The sequence below is a fragment of the Pteronotus mesoamericanus genome, unplaced genomic scaffold (assembly GCF_021234165.1).
Source record: "Pteronotus mesoamericanus isolate MK-2021 breed Mesoamerican mustached bat unplaced genomic scaffold, CSHL_Meso_final scaffold_651, whole genome shotgun sequence".
Classification (NCBI taxonomy): domain Eukaryota; kingdom Metazoa; phylum Chordata; class Mammalia; order Chiroptera; family Mormoopidae; genus Pteronotus; species Pteronotus mesoamericanus.
In genome coordinates, this window is record NW_026555325.1 from 45,958,256 (window position 1) to 45,978,029 (window position 19,774).

At 32.9% G+C, this 19,774-nt stretch overlaps 1 protein-coding gene across 1 annotated transcript in view; it reads left to right on the top strand.

Moving 5' to 3' along the window:
• The first annotated feature begins 5,368 nt into the window (after positions 1-5,368).
• The window catches only part of COL3A1 (collagen type III alpha 1 chain), a 39,954-nt gene continuing 25,548 nt past the window's right edge, over positions 5,369-19,774 (top strand). The window contains exons 1-5 of the mRNA XM_054562357.1: positions 5,369-5,563; positions 15,688-15,890; positions 16,159-16,209; positions 16,634-16,747; positions 18,032-18,112. Coding sequence (XP_054418332.1) covers positions 5,479-5,563; positions 15,688-15,890; positions 16,159-16,209; positions 16,634-16,747; positions 18,032-18,112 — 534 coding nt within the window. The 5' untranslated portion in view covers positions 5,369-5,478. The remainder of the gene's footprint in view (positions 5,564-15,687; positions 15,891-16,158; positions 16,210-16,633; positions 16,748-18,031; positions 18,113-19,774) is intronic.

Here is a 19,774-nt window from a genome sequence, read left to right on the forward strand (position 1 = left end):
TGGTTTTATTCAGTTTGCCACCAGAAGTCACTCTGTTGTTCTCTGACATGTAAACGCAGTTCTTGCTCAAATGGAGTTCAGTTTTATCTCAAGCATAAGCATATTCAAGTTTACGAAGAACTGTGTGTTCCTTCCGTTCCAAAGATGCTACTTAAGCCAGCAAAAATGGCTTTGGACCACAGCCCTCCAGGCATATCTGCCATTTTAGAAATCCTGCTTCCGGCAGGTTTCCACAGGCCCCAAAATGGCTGGAGGAGAACACCTAATCTTTCGAAAACTCCATTTCAATTCACTCGTTTTTGTTTTTTTTTCCACATCTATTAATACTTATTATGTACAAGAGACTATTCTTGCAACTATGCATGCTTTTAAAAAGGGGTTGGTATAAAAAATAAAAATGGCATGTAAGAAAGAGTAATATAAATCAATAAATATAAATATAAAGCAGAGCTGCTGAAATGGACATTGCCACATGAAAACCAACACTCCAGAGGCAATGCTTAGATCCCTGGAAACAAAAAAAAGCACTATGGAAACAAACAAAAAGGCTATGGCCTCCTTCTACTAAGAATCTAATGTGGGTAAGATTCCATAGACCAAAAGGGCACATAAATACAGAGATTCTTTAAGAATGATTTAGCAGCTAGACAACATAAATTCTTCAGACAGTTCAGCAGAACATGAGAAATAACGCTGATCTGAAGAGGAGTTAGTCATATAGAGTGATAGTCAGGATAAGTAAAGGACGGAATGGCCACAGTTATTTCCATTTATTTGGCAAGGGAGGGGCTCTAAACCTCTGTGTCCTTAAGAATTACTTGTATTAAAATAATTCTGGATCCCCACTGAGTATATGAATATTGAAAATATTAAGAGGACGTATAACTAGTCTCCATTTGAAGCATGCAAATCCAGTAAGCCTGGCTTTGGCTTATCTTAGGCTCCTATCAGAAGATTGCAATCTGGGCCTTCTTTTTATCTTCAGACAGAATTGGCTACATTTGAAAAACTATTGCAGCTGTGTTGGATACTGCTGAAAATTCCTAAGTATGACTCAGATGACAAATTATATTTGATAGAGAGTCTAGTGGGATGTGCAGAGTGGAGCTTCAATCCTGAGAATGATTAAGTTAACCAAATACCCAACAAGGAATACTTGAACTCCTACAAAGTGTATCCCAGCCTCTCTGTCACCTCTGCGGTAAAATTTATAAAGTAATTACATTGTTCTTGGGTGAGTCAGCATGTTAGGTAATGAGATGAATTCTAACTTTCTATGAATTTTCAAATATAATTACAATAATTATGATGGAAAATCATTATCATTGAAACATAAGTATACAAAGACTTCATTTAGGAGGACATAATTATAATACTTCAAAAACTTTTGCAGTTCAGGAAATTTTACTGGTTCAAATTTTGTCAACTTTTAAACGTATATGTGTGTATTATATATAATATATATTTTTATATATAATTATGCATAGAGACACATATAAACACACACACAAACACATATGTAAATTCTCTTGCTTCCCCTAAGAATGGACTTCATCAGTCAGTATAAGTTAATGAGCATTTACTCAAATTTTTTTTAGTTATAGCAATCCTGGAAATTACTTAAAGATTCATGATAAGCCAAAGATCAGAAGAATAGGGTTTTTTAAAATTGGCCATTAACTCTATAGCTCTATCCTTTTTCTTCTCTCTATCCTTCACAATCCTCTATTAGAAAAGAATACAAGATTAAGTGTCACTTTGTATTCACACAATTCCTAAATTGTATAAAAATATTGTTATTGCAATCAGTGACTAATCTAAGTGAAAAACATGGTGAAAAATTTTTGGAAAGTGTGCTATTTAGTTCCAATTCTAATGAGTAATCTGGAGAGTCCTATAACCCCATTGAACTTCCTGTTTAATCTTGGGGTAATTTTTAGCTGAAAACTACAAGGAAAGAAATGCAAAACTTCAGGCTTAACAGCAAAATATTTAAAATAAAAAAATATATATATATAGTAAAAAGAGATATTTCATGTTTCTAAAATGATTACATTGTAGCATGCTTCATTTTACTAACTGTCAAGGAAATTTGGGTCTTGTCCAAAAGTAATATTTTTAAGCTAAAGAGAAGAGGTTATCAATATAGTTTTATAGCAACAGGGGCCAATTAATTAACTCTACCTTAGGAATTGAGAGGAAATTAAAGAAAGGGTCTTGAATAATTAGAGTAATCACTCAACTATTTCCCTATCACATCCCACGACCAATGTTATTGCCTCAGTTTTGGATATCTATGGTTAGATATGCCTCAGTTCTTCAACTACAACATGACATTTAACTATACTTCTGGCTCTACTAATACACATATTGGTATTTGTTCACATTCTTTTAAACAGAACACAATTCCCCAAATGTGATTTTTACCAATGTAAACTAAGTGAACTGATCCATCATCTCTCTAGAAATAGTGAAAAAAATTTGCATTCTATTTTACTATTATTTTATAAGTTATTTTAATTTAGGTTGCAATTCTGCTATGGATTTAGCTTATTTTTAAGTGTATCTTATCATAAATGCATTTTAAAGGGGCTTACAGTTATTTAAAAGCAAATAAAAATGTCCACAAAAATAATGCATCTCCTTGGCTTAAGAAAGAAAACCACACACGAAGCAGTACAATGAGAGAGAGGGAGGGAGGGAAGGAAGGGGAGAGAGATTCTCTTCCGTGTGTTTTCCATGATGGAGATAATTGATTTTCTATTACTATTGTAGAGAGCACTGCTGACATTCACTGGCCTACTGAGTTCATCACAGCTGTGCTTATGCATCTCTCCCAAGCTCCGTGTTTTACAGAACTGGAAAAGATTTAAATTTTTGGTTGATAATTCACCACACCCTTGCTTTGCCTCATCTTTCCAGTCCCTCTTTGTGAAAGGAGAGCCTGACTAATCAGAGCTTTAGCTGGTGAAGGTGTTTAGAAATGTGTTTAGAACTCCAAATGTAATCCAGAGAGCAAAATGGAACATTTGTGTCAGCTGGTTAATGTCAGTGAAGCTAAGGATGTATAGAAAGAAATGTGTCTAGATTCACCCCAGCGTCAGCTTAGACCCGCACCCATCTAGATACCGTATTAGAAAACATATTGACATGAGGAAGAAGACGAGGTCTGGGACACAGAATGCAAAGTATCCTGGTGCAGGACCTCCAGATATGTTTGAGGTATTGAAGAATGTGAAACCATAAAATCTGGAGTATGTGATTTCTTATCTCTGTATCTCCCATGGATGCCTTAAGAACAACAATACTTTCATGTGCAAAATATCATCTAACTTTGCTTAAACGAGGGCATCAGTCATGAATTTTTCTTATGAGTATAAATAAATATAAAACTTTTATTTGACTAGCTAAAAACAAAAATACAATAGAAATTGTACATTCAATGCCTGAAATAAAGCATAATAAGCATTATTTATAACTATTTTTTCACAATGGAAAATAATTCTAATAAATTCAATAAATTTCAACTTTATTGATCATCTACAACAATAAGATAATAAATATATATATGAATTTTTATGCAAGTTTCAAAGACACCAGGAGAAAAACAAATAATGTTTCTGAATTGATTTGAACACAAAGAAATTTTTTAAAATATAAAATGAAGATGATTGGAAGATAGAAAGATGAACATATAACAATCTTTTCCCCTAATATCTTTAGTGTGATCCAGAAGAAAAGCTTATTTTCATGACCATTCAATAGTTGTTTTTTTTCCACCAAGTAGTGACTCTCTAATCTAAAATCAGAAGATGCAGAATGATTGGTCCAACCAGTTCTCTTTTCCTGTTATCAGATGATATCATCTACATTGGGACATCTTCATTCTTTTTGTAACTGGGCCTGTAGGGAAGCAAGTGTTCCACTGTCCATGCCTGTAGAATAGATGTTCACTTGGGACTATACATTTAACATGTGAATTGAGTAAAGACTAAGTCACATGAATTGGGGGAAAGAGAAAGATGAACATAAGTTTAAAGGAAAAGAGCTTTGAGTTGGGTTTCAAAGAAGTGACATCAGTAAATTGGTGTGATGCAGGGAGAATTTTATGTGCATACACGTGTGGAGGTGGACATAGTTAAAGTTAACATGGGAAAAAAAAAAAACAAATGAAGGTGATCTTGATTAGAATGGAAAAGCCTGTGCAGAATATAGAGGTGAATGAAGGAATTATGGACTGGTGATTTGGGTATTAAATATCTTGCTTATTAGAAATATATTGATTGCTAGAAATATCTTGATATTGTAAACAGCATAATTTTCTTGCAAAGATTTATTAAAGAACTATAAATAGTATATGTCTCTTTTTCAAATATGTCCCAGAAATTATTCCTTAGATCCAGAAATACATTGAAAATCTGTGTTAATGTGACCCAAAATTTATATACATGAAAGTCCAAATTTGGAAATACTTATACTAATCTTTATATGAATTCAGATAAAATGACAACTTCTTCTGGTACTCTTTTGATATTTCATTTGATAAGATCTTTATTTCCCTGTTTCTTAAAACAATCAAGACATGAAAAGGCTAACTTTTTCTCTAGAAAAATCTGCCCTGGCTTTCACAAGCAGCATAAAAATGTGAACTCTTAGAAGAAATCACTCTTTGGCTGGCTAAAGAAACTTGTGAGAAATAGGAACTGCAATAGATAAGTATTTAACTTTTAAAATACCATTCAACCATAACTCAGATACTTAGTCTTTTGACATTTGCCTAAAATTAAACCTCCAGTACCCAGGGCAGGTGGATGAGTGAAAGGGACAACAGGCTTTTCTTTCAGTTAATCTTTTACATTTTCCTCTTGACATTGAGTTAGAGTGGAATCTGGCAAAATCCCTATGTGTGTGTTTGTGTGTGTGTGCACACACACACAAACACACACACACACACACACGCACTTCTAGGAAGATATGGTTTGCAAATTAGCTATGTGCAAGCAAAGGGCACCAAGCATTTTCTCAAAATTATGAAGGTAATGTTACAAGGGAAAATAAAAAAATACATACATTTAATTATTTTATTAAAACTCAAGGCAGAGTATTTTGATGTATATTCTTAAGTTACATAAACATATATGTGACTGAAATATGTAACAAACTTATGTGTAAATAGATGCACACAAGTTCCAGATGTGCTATTTTTCTTCGTGGGTTGTGTCTTCTATAAGGGAAAAAGACATATTAATCATTTCTCTTTCTGCTAAGGGGATGGGTGCTGCTCTCATATTTCAGAAAGGGGCTGGAAAGTGAGGGAAGCCAAACTTTTTCCTATTTAAGGCCAAAGCAAAGGAATCTCAGTGGCTGACTTTTATGACGGGCCCGGTGCTGAAGGGCAGGGAACAACTGATGGTGCTACTTTGAACTGCTTTTCTTTTCTCCTTTTTGCACAAAGAGTCTCATGTCTGATATTTAGACATGATGAGCTTTGTGCAAAAGGGGACCTGGTTACTTCTTACTCTGCTTCATCCCACTGTTATTTTGGCACAACAGCTCCCGGGAGGTGAGTAGATACTGATTTTTTTAAAAAAGAAAACTTTATGGGCTTTTTTCTTTACTTCTGCTTGCAAAAAAGTTATCAAGGGGAAAGCAGTCTCCTAAACAATACTTTCTTCTGTAAGATCCCAATTGTGAAGCATAGAACTGACCATGATAGTACTTTTTTATTACATTCGCTCAGAAAGAATATTGTCATTTTTGTATTTAACAGTTTGCTCGTTGTTTAAGATAAAGATGTTTTTGTACTAACTTGTTTTCACGCTGGTGGCACTGGAAACTCTTAAAATGACCTTAAAAAGTTGTTCTTCTCCTGGATTGTAAACGTCTTGGAATGCTTCCCTAGGCAGTCTGGAAGCTATTGGTCTCCTGCAATACGTTTATGCTTTCCTTTGTATGTCGGGTCCTTTGTAAGGATAGAATATTGAGCATTGTTTCTCCAATAAGATAATGCATTTACAAAATAGCATGCATGAAGAATAGTCTAAAGGAAAATTCTACACATTATTAGAATTACTGATTAGATTTCCTGCAAAATGGCAACAAGATAACAATATCTCAAACCTTTAAACGAGTTCAAACTCAAAATATTTCATGGCTCCTATCTTTATTCTGTTTCAAGCACTTACATGGTTAATTAATGTGTAATTTCTAATGGATTGTTGTTAAGAATCTGGTGTTTTATGTAAGTTCTACATTTTTACCTACATTTGCATTAATAAAGAGAATATTTTCCATCATATCTGCAACAGAAATGTCTGATTTATCTGCAAACAAGGTAAAGACACAAGTACTGTTTGACTTCAAAAAGATCAGTTTGTTGTATTTTCTAATAAGTGCAAACGATGATTTTTATGTTCTAATCTCCCTAAAACCACATTTGTCTCATCATTCTATTATGTGAAAATATTCCTTTTAATTCACATGTTTCCCTTAGTCATGAAAATACTGGGCACATTGGAATACAAACAAATAGAAATAAATATTTAAATGTTATATTTGAAGGATGCTAGAGGAACGCATTACACATCAATTTCTATTTGCACATAATCAAAAATGCTTACATTTAAACCTATAGTTTTTGCAAACATGGTATCTGAAAATGGTTCTTTGTTTTTAGTATCAAATATTTTTGATGTCCTCATAGGTCATATATGTAAATAGGGGAAACACCCAATGACATTTCTTCATTTATACTCAGTCTATGGCCACAAAAGAAAAGAAACACCCATATTTCTTGTTCCTTTCATCCCCCCCACCCCCTTATTCCTCTTCTCCTTTCCTTTCCGTCCTTCTTATCTCTCCACCCCTTTTGGCTCCTTTGCACTTCCTCCCTCTTTTAATTCTTTCACTCATCACCCCACCCACTTCCTAGGAAAGCCCATCTCTTCTCAACTCTTGTCTTTCCCCTTTCTTTATCACCCCCTCCCTCATCATCACGTGGTGTCCTCCCTATGCCTCCATTTCTTTCCCTCTCTCCTCTTGCCTCCACCTTTCTTTCCTAGAATCCTCAATCCTGCATCCTCTCTTATTTCTCTACTCTTTTCTTCCCCATTCTGTGTCTCCCTGAGGATGCTACAACTCCCAGTGCTTGGCTAGAATACCAAGTGGCTATTATCACATCCTCATCTCAATAAAGACTTTTACCTTTTACAAGCTCTTACATTTTTCTGATTTCTGACAAAAAAAAAATCAGAGTTCCCATTTGTTGGAAAGTCTACAAACCTTTGGTGTATACTTCAAAGACTGACAAAGTATTTGTAATTCCCTGGTGGTTATAATTTTTATAAGCACTATGGCTGTTTTTCTTCTAAATCCATCTTTAGGGAGGAAAAAATGTTTGATACTTAAACATTATCTTTATATCACATGATTTTTTAAAAAATTTTCCCTTTTCTCTTAAGCTGCAGAAAATAATAAACAGCTATAAAATTTTGCTGACACATTTGTATACTTGTAAGTTCCAAAGAAATTGAAAGGGATTTTGTTCAGCTTATTGTCCTTGTTTGTCATAAAAAAAAAAAAAAAGTTTAAGTATTTTAAAATAGGACATCTTATGTTCCTCATAGGTTTTACAAGAAAATTCTGCTACTGGATTAGCTTTGGGGAGGTTACAAGAGACAGCTGAATGAATACACAGTCCATAAAGAGCAGTCATGCCTAGTTCTGGGGTATGGGTGCCTTATGTATGCCCTGAGAATCCCAGAAAGGAAAGCACAGCTCTAATAAACACTAACTTCTAGTCTACTCACATGAATTTCCTGGAGTATAAAGCATGTCTTCACAAAGAATTGTGATCTTTTTAGAAACTTGCAAGAGTTCTATTTAATTCATGTATTTTCTTCCGCCAATGGAGAAATGTGGTCTGTTTTATATTTCCTGTAGTTTATAAACATGCCAAGTTTTAAGCACAAAGACTCACCACCTAGCGGCTGACAGGCAGAGTTACATAACTGATGCCAACATAAATGTCACACACAGCTGGATTCCTTATTTTATAATGAGATTTAAAAATATTACATGTACAAATTTTAAATATTAAATACTATTTTCCTAGGAATATAAATATATTATTGATAACATATTGCCAAATACATATTCTTACACACACTGGTAACAATATTTAGAGACTATTTGGAAATGAGCTTGACATTACGGCCATTTTCAAAATTCCACATATAACTATTCCATGTATCACATATAATGACTTTTTTAAAAATATTTTCAAGTTTCTGATGTAGTCCTTATTTGGCATAATATTTTAGTACCACTTATTGGATAGATAAATTGAAAGATGTTACTAAATAATATTACTTCAATTGGGCAGGATGCTAAACTATATTTTAATCAAAAGTATTCTAACTTTTGAGCTTACATTTTGATATTCTGCTAATTCCACTGTGAAAATGAACTGTGGGCCTTTAATTGTTTTAGAATTACAAAGCTGTAAATAGACTCAGAGAATTAGTTCCTTATTACAAGTTATAAGAATCTATCTCATTATGCTTAAAAAGAGAATTTGTAACAGATCAAGTAGCATTCAAGTTTTCTGGTTTGTGCTGCCCCTAAATTAGACAGACCTAACTAATGGGAAAAATCTGGTATAAAAATCACTAGAAACAATGATAATTTTAAGCATAAAGAATGCATAATTGCTCACACACTTCAGTGTCAGAAATCTAACACTGATTCAGTGCTTTGGTTGAAATTACACAACTAAAAAATGACGGAGTTAAACTAGAACCAAAACTCTGTTAAATTTTAGGTAATTAGAATAAATAAAATATACATTAAATTCGGGATATATGAATTTTCTTATTTTTCTGTCACTGACAAGAGATACTAAAAAATTCTATATTGTCCTAGAAAATATGAGAGCTAATGCATTTTTAAAGGTAAAACGAGGTAGTTTTTTTGTTGTTAAGCACTCCACTTTGAATTGGTATGTATCTAGTTTTAAAATGAGGGTAATTTGCTTATTACTTAACCAGAAAATATTTTCAGTTCTGTAATATAAATCTAAGTAAATAAAGTATTAATACAAAATATTTTGTTTTTCATTTATGATAACTCACATTTCCTTATCACCTCCAGAGTATGCAACATCAGACCATCTAAAGATCTATAGGTAAATAAACATTCTGATTAAATTCTGAAATTAAACATCTCAGTATTGTAGGAGCCAGCACATCCACTGGAACTGGAAAAGAAGGAAAGAGTGTGATTAAGTGCCTTTAACTAGTGAAGATTCTTGGATTGATATCTACAGGTCTTATTTTTAAAACTCTAGAACCATTGGCTCTTCTTTCCAGTCAAGCTGAGCCTCTGGATAGCTTCTCAGAATAGCCCCTGTTCCACACCTACAGAGCTGCGTGCCAGACCTCGAATTGTCATGCAGACAAGAGTGCCATCTACTGAAACCCGACGGTTTTCATAGTGGATGATGGCTCTTTGGTACAGAGTTCCAAAGGTTTTGTAGCCCAGTTCTTTTATTCTGCAACATCAAAAGATATCATCGTCTTGAAGTGATTAAAGTGTATTGCTTAAGAGTTACAGTTTAAACATGAAAGATGTTATTGCTTTTACTGGACATGAATAACATTTGTAAAGTTTTCAGGTCTACAGGAACTTTCTGGAAATATCTCAGTGGATTGTTTCTTGTGAAACAGTTTTCCCTGGAAAAAAGCTCCGTCCCACTGTTTTCCACATTCAAAATGTGGGGGTCAGGGGGAGATGTATGGTGTAAAAAAAATACAGAGGTTTGAAAAGGGAACCTTTGCCTGTTTCATGTCAAGATGACAACGGAAAAAATGAGATAGCTATTCTTACACAAATCACTTGTTAACTGCAGTTTAGGGAGTTACATTAACCACTAGAATGTCTGTCTGTGCTTAATGAAAACACAGCAGAAGTGGATTCCTTTCAGATTAACTAACAAATCCCTTGTACTTTCCGTAACTGAGGTCAAGAACTGCCATTTAAAATGCAATGTTAATGAACAAAAGGAAAGTTCAAACAAGAGAGCAAAATTAAAATGCTCAAGCAATGTAAAAGTCAAAGATAAAAGTTGCAAAAATGATTAGAAATTCAAATTGCTTTTTTAAAACTCACATTGAGAAATAACTGCTCCAGTAACATGGCATTTACTTTTCTGAAATTTTGTTTCCCGTAGTATTTGGTATGGAGGATGGCAAACAGAGACTGGGTTTCTCAAGTTAATGAGAATGAGAGAAATACTCTTTGGAGCTGCATAGTATGTTCGTAATGTCTAAACTTAGACAGGAAGCACCTAATGAAGCTAGAAGTTCATTAATATGAATTATTTAATAACTTTTCTGAAAAGCAATGTCTTAGTGTGACATTCTAATAATGTTTTTGACATTGGATACACAACCATTATTATTTGTTGTTGTTGCTGTTGGAATCCTACTTTTCTGTGTATAGTAAAATATATGCTAGGTTTTCCAGTCACATGTTAATCTTGATGGTGATCTGGATGTCATTAGGGAAGCCTTGGAGATATAATTCTTTTTCATAAGATCAGGAGAAAATCAACAACAGAATGAAACTCCAGATGTTAACTTGTTGGTCTGAGACTAGATAGGAAAGGTATTCTGCAGAAAACTAGGATCCCTTGGTGAAAAAAAAAAAAACTACCATTTTTAGACTCTGATTTTAAGTTTCCAGGGTTTAGAAATGATAAAAAGACAGAGCTTTGAAGTTGGCACCTTTAATTCTATCCTGCCCTTGAAACTGCAGAAAAGGAATGGAACACAGTAGGTGAGAGCATCAGATTGAGAGACAGCTTTCCTGGATTCAAATCTTAACTCTACCCCTCACTGTATAACTTTGGGAAAATTACTTAATGTCCTTGTGTATCAGATTCCTCACCTGTAAAATGAGGATTATGTTAGCATTTACATCTTAGGGCCTTTGGGAAGAGTAAGTAGATAGGCAAGACGCTGAGAACACTGGCTACAACACAGAAGACACTGTATAAGCTCTGTCTAACATGTTTTACTAACACTGGAAAATAAAATTACTATAAGGAAGAAATTAAAGTACTTAGTGACTTAGTGATACTTAGTATTTACTGATAAGAGAGGTAAGATATAAAATTTTGATTGTCAAATATAACATTTAAAGATATTTGCAAACTATAATAAAAAGTAGGATATATTTTATTAAGAATCATACAATTTATCATTAATCCAATTATATTGCAATACTATTGCTGATTGTTAGCTATATGATGCTTTTCATTTTAGCTCTCTAATTATTTTTATATTTTACAGGACACAATATTAATCACCTAAAAGGAAACTTCTAATTGGAGACATAAAATAAGAAAACATCTAGGAATGATGATTAATTAAGTTTTTAAGTTTTTTGGTGGGAACAAGGATAAGCAGAATCTAGCTTGTTCATGAAAATATTTTAAAGTTAAAACTATCCATCTATATATATATATATCTACAAATTTTTCCTTAAAAGCCCTTTTTGTTAACTCACATATTTAAAGATAAGTCCAACAAATATATAAGCAGCAGAAACATATTTAATAAAGTATATGTTCTCCAAACACTAGTGTCATTTAAAAGCCACGCATATTTCAGTTGAAATCTTATATATAAACTCCATATATTCACTGACAAAATATTCAACCTTCTGAAGTAACAGAAAAACATTTTGATGACTTACATATCATACATACCAGTAAAAAGAGAAGACAAAAATGTTAAACTTATCATTCAAGCTAAATTAACAATTTGGATGCTTTAGGAAATATTATTTAACTACAAAAATGGAATTGTGACAATTTGCATTTTTTTAGTTACAACAATAAGATCAGCATAAATTAACATGTGAAGGATGAAAACAAAAAGGAAAGCTTTAAGCATATCTAAAAATATTAGGTTATGTTACTTGGTTTTATTTTTCTCCAAAGTTCCAAAACAGAGAGCTAGGAAATAAAAGAAGCTAAGAATGAATTATGTCATATATTAGCTTCATTTTTTTTTTGTATTTTAAATACCAGTAAGAAGATGATTTAAACTAATGAGTTGCTTGTGTGACCATAAGTAAATTTATTTCAGGGCTGTACTTTGTAATAGGGAACATCAAGTGACGTGAGAGGTGGAGTTAAAAATCAATTACAAATTGGAACAGGGAGAATTAGTTTAAGCAATTACAATCACGGAAGTAATTGGAAAATCTATTACTTGTCCAGTAGTGAAAATGAGATTATTTACTTTACTTAACATTTTTGAAAATGTATTTAACTTTTTTTTTTAATCAAAGTAGCTCTGAGATTAGAAGTCTAAGAAAAGAAGGGAATGAAATGAGACTTTATAAATTCAATTTTCTATTCCCCATTTCTAAATGCTGCAAGTGGCTCACTGGATCATTTTATCCTTCTTGAAAACAAAATACTTTTTTTCCCCTTAACTGCAATGGTTTTCCCATGCATAACTAGGCTATAATACTAAAACTGAGAGCCATGAGACATCTGTGTAATAGATTTAGCTTCCGGGAGAACATGTTGCCAACCATATTTTGTCATGCACAGAACAAGAAATTAGAGGAAACTACAAAAAACTCACCATTCTTTAAAAAAAAAAAGCAACTGAGGTAATACAGTAGAGAAAAGTCTGACTTTCAGCCACAAGTTTCTACAGGAACTGATTCTTCAGGAGAGCCAAATTTCTTTCAAATGTCTGTGAAATAAGTTATGGCGATACATAAAACTGCATCAAGTCTTATTTTTAAAGCATTTCAACTTTCTTTTATTACTGAGACTGATCTTACTTTTTTAAAAAAAGAAGCACTCTAAAATAACTTAACCTTTATATTGAGACCCCTGTGTTTTAAAAACCATAAAGCACATGTTTTCTAATAAACTTTGGAAGCAGGAGGCTAAATAACAATTTTTGTTTACATACATTGGGTTTAACCCAATTTTAAAAAATTTGTGTACAATTTTAATAAGTCAATTATTGTGCTCATTTATTTAATAGTTTGCAGAGGAAATGGAAGATCACTTTCTAGTGATGTAAGGATACTTCAATGGGACATAAACATGAGAGGATGAATACACAAGGGAAAAATTTATGTCAATTTTAAGGCACTTTAAGAACATAAGAGAAGGTATTTAAAATATGAGCTACTTGACCCTAGCTTAAACTATTATCCTCATTTGTCTTTAATATCTTTAGAACTCAATGACTAATTTTTATATCAGGTCCTGTGCTAAACAAAAAAATATACCTGATCCAGAGAAAATTAGCTGAAAGATTCATTAGTGTAAACCAGTAGTATTTTCCCCTAGCTTTATTGAAGTGTCATTAACATAAATTGTATATATTTAAAGAGTACAATATGATATTTTGTTATACATATGCATTGTGAAATAAATACCACAATGAACTTACATAATGCATCCACCACTACATGTAGTTACTTTTGTGTGTGCGTATGGAGAAAACATTTAAGATCTAGTCTTTTGGCAAATTTCAAGTATAAATACAATATTATTACCAATAGTCAACATTCTGTATTCTAGTGGTATTCTCAAAGGGAAGGGAAGCCTGAAATCCACATTACGAATGGGGAAAGATTGAGCTAAAACTAATCATTTGGAACATTTCATAAAATTAATTTAGAGAAAAATTTTAAATGATTCATTTTTTAAAAAGGAAGCCAATGCAAAGATCAAAGGAAAGAATTTTATGCAATTTTATTAAACAGGCTTCCATCTCATTAAAGCTTTCAGATCTTTTCTGGAAAAACAGTGAACTTAGTTCTTAAACTTAAAATGTCAGCCATATTTAGAGAACAATGAGTTTAATGCTTAGACCCTCATATTATTACTGTTCATAATAACACAAAAACTTGTGTTTGTACCTCTCTTAAGCATATCTTTCATAACACTATTTAAATAGGCCTACTTCATTTGCATTAGGTAAGTATTTGACATTCAGCTTTTATCTACCTGAGAAAAGAGGAACGATCCTTTAAAAGCTTAGAAAATATTTCTTCCTAATATTCTCATATATTTGTTTCAACCATGGAAGAACTAGAATAACTTTTCCTAGTTAAAATTGCAATAAAATGATTATACTTTCTTATATTAGCTGTAGACCACATTGGGTAATTGTAACACAAAAAATGAGTTTTTAAACTTCTTGAATCCACAAAGGGTAGTGCACAACATCATGAAAGTTGTATCTGCACACATAAATGCAAGCAGGAATGGAGGCAGTTTTAGGAGGCTGTAGAGTCCATAGATTTTGAAAGTCTCTTTTTCTGTGAACTTTTACCAAGCCAACTAAACCTGTAAATCCAAAGTATTTATCATAAACCTACATCAATTACTTCAGATACTGAGAGAACATAGAAAAGGAACTTTAAAAGGTGATATCCATGACTGCATGTAGTATTCAGATATAAAAATCCCAGGGCCCACTCAAAGGCCTCTTGGGACAAGGCAGCAGGGTGTCGTTGTTAATTACCTCTCCAAGGAGGTCTCTTTCAGCAGACATTTTAAGATCTTGGCTCTGAGACAATAAAATAAAAGTTCATTTTTTACAAAAATACAAATACTTAACAGGCGGTCTATCATTTGTTGTTTGCAAAAATTTTTGCAGATGTTTAGAAACTTCTAACTTATTTACTCAATGCTGGCAAGCTATTGTAGTAGTCCTCAAGAACTAAAGTTGTACTCAACCACAACCGCAGCTAATGTTTTAAAAATTGAGACCAGGCTCTATTTTGGCAACCCTTAGGCTGATTCATTGGTAATAGCTGCTGAAACAGTCTAAAATAATGGTTGAAGCAAATTTTTGACCATTTTAAGCTTCAAATACATGGTTATGATTCTTATTTTTTTCCATTATTTTCACTTATTTCTTACCAATATTTGCTTTTAACATACACTTTCTTTTTGTAATTTGGAAACCTTTTTACATCCATATGGGACATCCAATATATTATGTCATATCACGTTGACCTAAAAGCCTAACAGAGCTGGCTGTGATATTCAATACATACATTAAGCTTTGTTAAGGCTTTCCCAGGATCCTGGAAGAGTGTTGCGTTGCCAAGAGCAGCTGAGTTTTCTTCTGAATTTCTCAACTAGGTTAATAAAATCCAGAAAGTCCACAGAGGTAGTAACAAAATTATCATTATAGTTTAATGCTCCCATCTACTGTTAAAGCAAAGAACAGCAATTGGGGCAAAAGGCTTGTTTTCAATTGCACAATTAATAATTAAATGTTTGTGTGATTTCCATTGCTGTTAAATTCTTACTATAAATGGAATTAAAATACTTTCTGCCTTAAGAAAAATTTACTATGGTGTTCCAATGTGATGTTGATAAACAGATTTGGTATTTCAAATAATCTCTTATTACTTAGCAAATTATGTAGGAAAAATATGACATCCTTGGTAATTTAATTTGTGTATTTTTTTTGCATAAGCATTTTCATAATAAGATACATATTAGTTCAATGAAAAGAATATATTATTTGCTTCATATTATCTCTGCCTATTGGAAGCAGTCATGACAGCATAATGAAAATCAAATTTCAGCAAAACATGAGAAAATATCACACCATCTTGCTTATTTTCCAGATATTGATGGAGGATGTTCCCATCTCGGTCAGTCCTATGCAGACAGAGATGTCTGGAAGCCAGAGCCATGCCAAATATGCGTCTGTGACTCAGGATCTGTTCTCTGCGATGACATAATATGTGACGACCAAGAATTAGACTGTCCCAACCCAGAGATCCCATTTGGAGAATGTTGTGCAGTTTGCCCACAGCCTCCAACTGCTGTGAGTGTAAAGAAAATGGATAGATCTCCAAGATTTATATATAAATACATGACTGGTTCCTCTATTGTAAGAGTCTGAAAAGAAGTGAAAGTAATCTCTGTCAAACAATCATGTTTTTATATTACAAATAAAAGGTGAATGAATGTTCTGATTTAAAACTAGAGATTGGATGTAATTTAAGATAAGAAATAAATGTGCAAATTGGGACACACTTCATGGAAAAGCTGTCCCTATGTCTTTTTTAATCTGTACCTTTTTTATTCCTTAGCCTACACGCCCTCCTAATGGTCATGTAGTTCGCGGCCCCAAAGGAGATCCAGTAAGTGAAGATTCTTCCATGGAACAAAATTAGATTTTTAAGTGGTTTGCTTTTTCTCTTGTAGCTTTTTTATATTTGAACTTTCATTATTTATACATTTCCTTTGGTGGCACATATTTAAATAATAATGCAAAATAAACTAAGATTCCATGATTGTACATGTGAAGTTTCAAGTTTCTCAAACTCTATATAATATTTTCATCTCCATTATCAATTTGCAAAATAAAATAAAGGTCAATGACAATGGAATAAATGACAGTGAAATTATTCATATGATTTGATTTAAAAGGTTTATAGTCTCAAGAAAATGTATTATGTATGTTGATTTCTCAAAATATAAAGCAGAGAAACTGCAGTTTGATAATGATTCTGAGACACTAAGATTTTCACTGTTTCATTCATTTTCATCTATGATATTTTTTAGGGCCCTCCTGGTATTCCTGGGAGAAATGGCAATCCTGGTATCCCAGGACAACCAGGTTCTCCTGGTTCTCCTGGCCCCCCTGGAATCTGTGAATCATGCCCTCCTGTTGGTCAGGTAATAAATTCCTGGACAAAAATATTCCCTCCATTAAAATACCTACTTATTTCCTTTTCTTTAGCCTATATTACATCTCACTTTTTTAGGTTCATTACATCTATTCTCTGATTTTATATATTTAACAAATTCTTATTTAGTGCTTTTAAGTGCTGAGCACTATTCTGAGTGTCTTATAAATATTCACTCTTCTTCATAATGCTAATGCTATTGCTACTATTTCCTTGCCACATTTCCCAGCTGCTTAGCAGACATATAACATATGCATCATGTTTGAGAAATGAACCATCAACTTCCAAAAGAATTAACCTAGAGAATTTAGGAATTGCTGCAGCTGTGCCTATTTCCCTTATCATCTGAACAGTAAAGCATCTTAAAATTTGAACAAAAAGCAGTTGAAGAGCTGTGGACAATCCTTATTGACTTTAAGTCAACGGGATTTCTCATCCTATGCATTTACACCTGCCATACCTGCACAGTACAACCTGCTTCTCTTGAAAAGCATGGCAATGAACTAACTTTGCATGTAAAACAAATAACCAAACAAATAAACAAAAGTTCTGTTGTATTGGAGTAAGGAGAAATTTAAAAACACATACAGAAATTACTGCTAGTTTTAAAAAATTTTCAAGTATCAACTCAACAGGAAGCAAAGAATATCATCTAACTTATTCTTATCCTGGTGTCAAACATAACCCATTGTAAAACCTACAATTCAAAATAATCTCTCCAAGGAAATCCAAGAGACACATGAGACTATTCTCTTGTTTGTCTGCTTCTATTCTGTGTAGATGTTTGTTTAGGGGTGAATATGTTCAGCATACTAACGAAAAGCCAGGGAATATAAATTTTACTTCTATCATTAACTGCTGGGGAAAAAATATGACTTCATTTTTCTGCTCAAGATGAGAAGGTCAGATTATACATGCTCTAAAAGCTCTTTCAGCCTCATACAGTCTATGATATTATGTTTCTAATGCTGTAGATATGGCTTAGAAATAATATTTTGAGTAAGAGCATATCGGAAAAAAATTATTTGAGATTGATATTGCATGTAGTAAGTTGAATGATTTGTAGAATACAAAGCAACTATTTCTGTAGACTATCTAAAGCTACAGAAAGACAGGATAAGCAAAATAAATAACACATATCACACCCTTTGGCATGCAGAAAGTTTTTCTCAGTGAATAGTAGATGATGCATGCACTTCTAAATGCTTTTGGGGGGAAAACCCTATTATTTATATATCCAAATGATCATATTTGTCTGATCTTTTTGCTACAGAACTATTCTCCCCAGTTCGAATCCTACGATGTCAAGGCTGGAGTAGGAGGAGGAGGACTCCCAGGCTTTCCCGGGCCAGCTGTATGTCCAAGTGTTTTTCAGCATTTTAGAGCATTATTTAGTCTTCCAATTTGTTAAATCTTGTTGGTTGTTCTAGTGATGTAGTATTATAACACAATTGTAGAAAATAGCTTTTCTCAATTAAGGCTGGGGAAGAAAGTGGTAGGATTATCATGATTTTTTCCTTACCACCTCTCATTTCATGCTTGTTTGCCCACTCGTTTCTTCTTTATACAATCACCTCTAATAGTGAGGCCCACCTGCGTTCATGCTTAGCTCTCACACTCATATATTTTTAATTTTAACCAAATGTTGTTATTTTTTACTTCCTCTTTTTCTCTCTCACTTCAATTTTTCAGAATCTTTTTTCAATGTATTTTCATTAATTAGTGATGAATGTCCAATAATACCATCTGTCTCACCATAAATCCTGGAATCAGATACAATTACTTCCAGAATTCATCAAGTCTTTAAATTCATCTGCCATAATAATAGCTACTCCCATTTTACCCAAAGAGTTAATAGAAGAAAATAGCAAAAATCATTGAAACCTGGGAACAGGCACGTGATACATGGTGTTCCATGTACATGACCCTGTTGCAGACAGTTCCTTGGGAGGGACAACGCTAGGAAAGGCTATCATTTCACTGCCAGGCAAAGGTACATAAGCATAAAAGAAACATGAGGCTGTCTTTTCCGGGATTATGGAGGACTGTTGCTCAGATCGTTGGATCCCATATCTGTGATTCTAAAAAGAGAAAGGACAAAATGTTAACTAATAAATACAAATGAGTAGTTGAAGAAAGAACATTAAAATTCACATAAATGTCAAAAAAGGAATTGCAGCCATCTCTAAAGCTTTAGGGGTTATGATGTTTTTTTTTTGGGGGGGGGGGGGGAGGTGGGTATCTTTCAAAGCCAGAAGAATTATTTCAATTATGTCAGCATCTGGTCTTACTTAGCTATATTCATATTATGAATCCTATTATTAAATCAGATATACAGTTTTTACTTTAAAAAAACCTAAAAAGCCACTAACATTCCAGAAAAGCAGTTACAAGAGAAAAATTTAATTACAACTTAGTTTTATAAATTTATTGTCTTTAAAAAATAGGTGACAACACTGAACGTTTTGGAGTTTAATTTATACTTCTGAAAAATGTCAATTGCTTATAATTGTAATTGATCATGTTGATGATTCTCATATGCACATCTAGATCTTTATGTCTACATAATTCAGTTATGTAGTTAAGAAGTTTTTAGTTGATTTACACCATTATTTTTAGAAACTGGGCTGTGTAGTATGCAGATAACTATTTTTCTACAATGTGTTGGACTACCAGGCCAAAGGGAAAAAATGCTTCTTCACCTGGACCAGTATCCCAACATTGAAGGGATTTTCATAGTATTTTGCATGTATTTTCTCAGATTTTGAATCCCAATTTGGGGGGATCAGGTCAACATCTTATAATATTAACAAATAATTTTTGTTGATTGTGTGGAATTTCATTTAGAGTAACATTTTGGTAATATCTTCATTGTAAATAAGTAAAATAAAATGCAATAAAATGAATATAATATAATAGCCATGAATAGTTATTATATAATAAGGTAGGTTGTTCACATTTTTAAAGATATCAGTGCCCTTCCTAAGCAAAGACCTCTCTTTAGTGCTCCAATACA